The following is a 4,554-nucleotide window of genomic DNA, read 5'->3' on the forward strand; positions in this document are numbered from 1 at the left end:
AAGAGCGTGGGCCTCCAGGCATTCTCTCTCTATATATCCATCACTCTGCAGGGTGAGGTTTTTATACTTTTGGCCTGGACATGGTATAAAATGTGTTTAGTGGTGAGATATGAGATTTCTGCCTTATTCTTGGGCAGCGGCCAACATAGTACTCTACGTGACCCCTTCCAGGGCTTCCTGCCACTCTCCCTTTACCCAGCGGAGTCTCACAGGAGGCCCTAAGAGGTGGCGAAGGTTTGGCATGTAGTCTCCATGCTGTGGAAACATTACTCTAATGACTCCAGAAAGGTCCCCAGACCTTCTGAGCATCAACCAAGAAAGAGGAGTTAAAGCCACATCATCTGAGTCATTTACAGTTGGTTGAGCAAAACGGTGGGAGGCGTGCAGAGCACGCGTAACCGTTCAAGGGTAAGACAGGCTAACATCTTCCTGTGTCTCTCCTTTCTGACTCTCATCCTCCAATACACACTGGTTCACATTCCCCGATCCACCACAGGATTGCTGTGACTCCTGTGCAGTCAATGGCGATACCTGGGCTGCTCTAGGTGGCGATTCGCTGCATCTGAGACCTGTCTCCTTATCTCACAACTCTTCCTCTCCCTTCCCTACAGAGGAATTTGAGCTACGTGGCTTTTGCTCAGCTTATTCTTATGCTGTGGACCACCCTACCTGAATCATAATAATATGACAGCAATCTAATGCAAAAAGACTCCTGGAATGTGTGCACGTACACCCGTGGAGACGTAGGGCAAGAAATCTGGCTGTCAGTCAGCTGTATATATGATCTCAATTATTACAAATACCGACACAATTCAGTGAGACATTATTTCAGGTTTACTTAGGTGAAGATCATAGCTAATATGCACCGAGCTCTGTCATTTCCTGTGACAACAAAACCAAGTCATGCAGAAATCCTGCCCCCTGTACAAATGAGGAGAAATTTTTATTCAAGTCTAGTCAAGCTTTGCACTGTTAAGCATTCCTTACACTTGTCCTTATTAAACATTAACCGTGTTAAACATTCTCATCCGCGTGCTGCAAGGAATGACAGACAGACCGGCTCCTGACTGCCACGGGACCCAGAAGGGAAGGCTGGACCGAGAGGACACTCTTCCTCATCCTCTGCAGTCCACAGTGGCATCTCCATAGTCGATCCCTGCTAGGATCCACACTCCAAGGAACAAGAGGGCTCAACCCAAGAGGGAAGAGCCAAGTAGTGCCCACAGATTGCTTTACAGAGATGTCATGGATTTCTGGGCGTAAATCTGACTGAATGCTAGTGTTGTCCACACAAAGAGAAATACGCTGTTTAACACACATGCCTGACGTCTTTTATCCAGCATAGGGTCATATTTTCATTCCTTTTGGAGCCCAGTTTTTAAAATACAGCTTTTAATAGTAGAAGATTTTGTTTTCTGTCCAGAACAGCAGGATAAAGCGACTTTGAGGTAAAGCCTTATGGGGATTTTCTGTTGACTCAGTGCCTTCCAGCTACAGTGCAAAACACTTTCTGCAAAGCAAGTACAGTGCAGAAGCTTAAACATAAGTGCCAGGATATAATGCGGTGGTTGACCTGTGATGAAAATTCAAGTAGCAACTTCCCTTTCCAAGCTGTGCTTTTAAAGAAAATACTTCTTTTCCTTCTATTTCTTCTTTCTTTTTCTTTTTTTATTATTTTAAATCAAAAGCACAGGCTTCGTTTACTATGGATATTTGTCTTCCTCACAATATTATGCCAAACTGCACTCTGACTGCATATTGAACATATAATTTAAGTGATTTTAAAGACAGCGGACACAATCTAGGTTGCCTTAAAAGTTCCAGTCTGGTGTTATCAACTTTCATCTCCTAACGTATTCACTTTTACCAGGTTTGAACTTGACCCAAAGTGTACTGAGTGCTCCCATATATTTAGAGAGGAGTGGCTGTCTTCTATGATTGGGGTATCTGAAAAGCCTTCACTTGTAATTTACATGAAATATCAATACAGATGACTGATGTGATATTTTTATGTGGCAATACCATCTTTTGTAGCCAGTCATAGAGATAGGCCAATATTATTTGTCAAACAAAGCTGCTATTCATCAAATAAATTATCCATCTGTAATAATGTTTTGCATTATTTGTTCAGTTCTATATCTGGCTGAATAATATCTGTCAACATTTATTCAAAGAAGAAGGTATTCATCAAACAGTAGCTTGCTTTCCTTGAAAACACTGGAAATTCTGCCACTTTCAGTAGGAACTGGAGGAGCCCAAAGATATTTTATTAGAATTTATTTTTTTATTGGTGTAAAAGGTATATAGCCATTAAGTATAACAACAAAAAAATCTCAACGAGCCGGTCTCACAAATGACATGTGTATAGTCCGGCACACAATACAAACTAGCCTGCCTACCTCCAGTTTTGAAAACATCACCATACTGAGGAATTTCAATGCCTAAACATTTCTTAAAGTTCCCTCTGAAAAACAGACGATTTATAGGTCTCACATGAAGCAATTACTTCAGAGTTTCCCTCGATCACCACTTAACAGACCGGCACGTTCTCAGCAGGACCCTCCTGCTCTAACAGCGCTCGGAACTTGTCAGGAAACGACACTCGCAAAGTAATTACCGGAGTTTCACTGTGAAAACTCAAAGGATAAATTGAGTAGTGTTGCACAGGAGACTGACTTCGTTTTGCACTATTCAGTGTTTTCCTTAATGATCCGGTGATGAACTAGAGATTTTGTTTATTAAATTTGCAGACTTTGGCACAAAGGTGGAAAGAACTGCAAGAGGGTTGTAAGGGGGATTCAAATTCAAAACAAGCTTGACAAATGAGGGAAGCGATAATATACAATTCAACAAGTCGGGGAAAAACAAAATCTTAAAAAAGTTCAGCAGCAATTACAAGCTTCACAAGGACTGGCTGAGGAACATATTTTCTTCAGACAAAGACCTAGAAGTTATAGCAGTTTACACACTGACACAAGTTAACAACGTCATGCTGTTGCAATAAAAGCAAATATCCCACTGGGAGGTTATAGACAGCAGCATAGTCTGCAAAACACAAGTCATCTTTCCAGTACTCAGCACCAATAAAGACTTCTGCTGGAATAGAGTGTGAAGTTTCCATGTTTCCAGAAAAGAGTTGGACTTGTTGGAGGAGTCTAGATCAGGACAATAGGAATAATCAGCACTTTGGAAAAACAGGCCGTACAAGGAAAGAGAGGAAGGACTGGGATTTTATGGCCTGGAGAAGGCTGGCGGAGTCACAGCCTTCAGGTACATAAACAGCAGCTGCAAAAAAGAAAAGGAGCAACTTGCTGCCCATGTGGTAGGATAAGAAGAAATACAATTTAAATTACAACACAAAAGGTTCAGCTTAGATGTTTGGAAACTGGTAAGGATCACATTAAGTACTGAGCTGCCTAGGGAGGATTATGGAATCTCCCAGTACTGAGCATCTTTAAGAAGAATGAAACAGAAAGCTTTGCAGACACTGTGGGAAGGAAAAGCCTTGGGATGGTGCTTTGATAGATGCCTTACTAGGTTTGTGCCATACCTAACCTCCTTCTTATTTGACCCATAGTTTGCAGACTTGTTTTGCATTTTAATTAAGTCCAAGTCTGAGTGCAAAGAAGAGATGGTTCCACTGCTCTTCAAAGCATCTCTTACAGGGAAAGCGGCAGTCAGAGATTTAAAAGATCTTAGGAAACTTCATCCAGCCTATGAGAGTTTATTTCCAACACGGAGATGCTCCCTGAAAACCCCTCCTTTCAGGAGACCATGTACTACTTTAACAGAACCGACAGCGCTTGGTTGCGTCTTCTGCAGCCTCAGCATTACTGCTGTGAGGAGGTACCAAAGAGCAAGGCATACACAGAAACCGTTTGCAGCAAGCCTCACCTCATAAGACATACAATGTTTTCCAAATCCTAACTCACGTCCTAGGTCCTGTTTCAGCCAGGCTTGTACTAAGGCAGGAAAGGGGATGCCCTCGGCCGTGTAGAGCCAAGCCTACGGTGCTTCAGTTCTTCAATACTGATCGAGACCAAATACGATCAGTGCATTAATGGTTATTCTTATTTCCACCCCCCACCCATTTGGTGCCAATTGCCTATTGAGTTTATTTAGTACTGGCAACCAAAGCTAAGGTGGACGTTTCCAAGGGGTGATCTTGGAGTATAAATACACGGTTGTACACTTCTACATCTTCAAATAAAAATTCGCGTCAGTCTCTGAACGGTATTTTTACGAATTTTCCACTCACATTTTCTTTATATCTCAGTCCAGTTGCTTACAAATATAAGTGAGAACTTTGGCTATCTAAAAGCACAATGTGTTGCTAAACTTTATGGATTCTGTGGTTTTGCTTCTTCACTTACTTCATGTTAAGCAGGTGCAATATTACATTAAGTAATCTTAACCTAGTATTTGAATTACCTGCTAGTGATTTTCTTCAAATACATACCAAAACATCTTTGCAGGTAGTACTCAAAACAGAAATTAGGATTGCAGAACTTTTAGATATGATAATAAGTCCTCCATGGCTGAAAAGCACACAGT

General features: G+C 41.6%; 1 protein-coding gene across 1 annotated transcript in view; it reads right to left on the bottom strand.

The window, feature by feature from the left end:
- Positions 1–1,147, bottom strand: part of LOC104293944 — a 40,000-nt gene extending 38,853 nt beyond the window's left edge. The window contains exon 1 of the mRNA XM_009893499.1: positions 1,058–1,147. Within this exon, the coding sequence (XP_009891801.1) occupies positions 1,058–1,147 (90 nt within the window). The remainder of the gene's footprint in view (positions 1–1,057) is intronic.
- Positions 1,148–4,554: the final 3,407 nt, after the last annotated feature.

Source organism: Charadrius vociferus, unplaced genomic scaffold (assembly GCF_000708025.1).
Source record: "Charadrius vociferus isolate BGI_N301 unplaced genomic scaffold, ASM70802v2 scaffold259, whole genome shotgun sequence".
NCBI classification, from domain to species: domain Eukaryota; kingdom Metazoa; phylum Chordata; class Aves; order Charadriiformes; family Charadriidae; genus Charadrius; species Charadrius vociferus.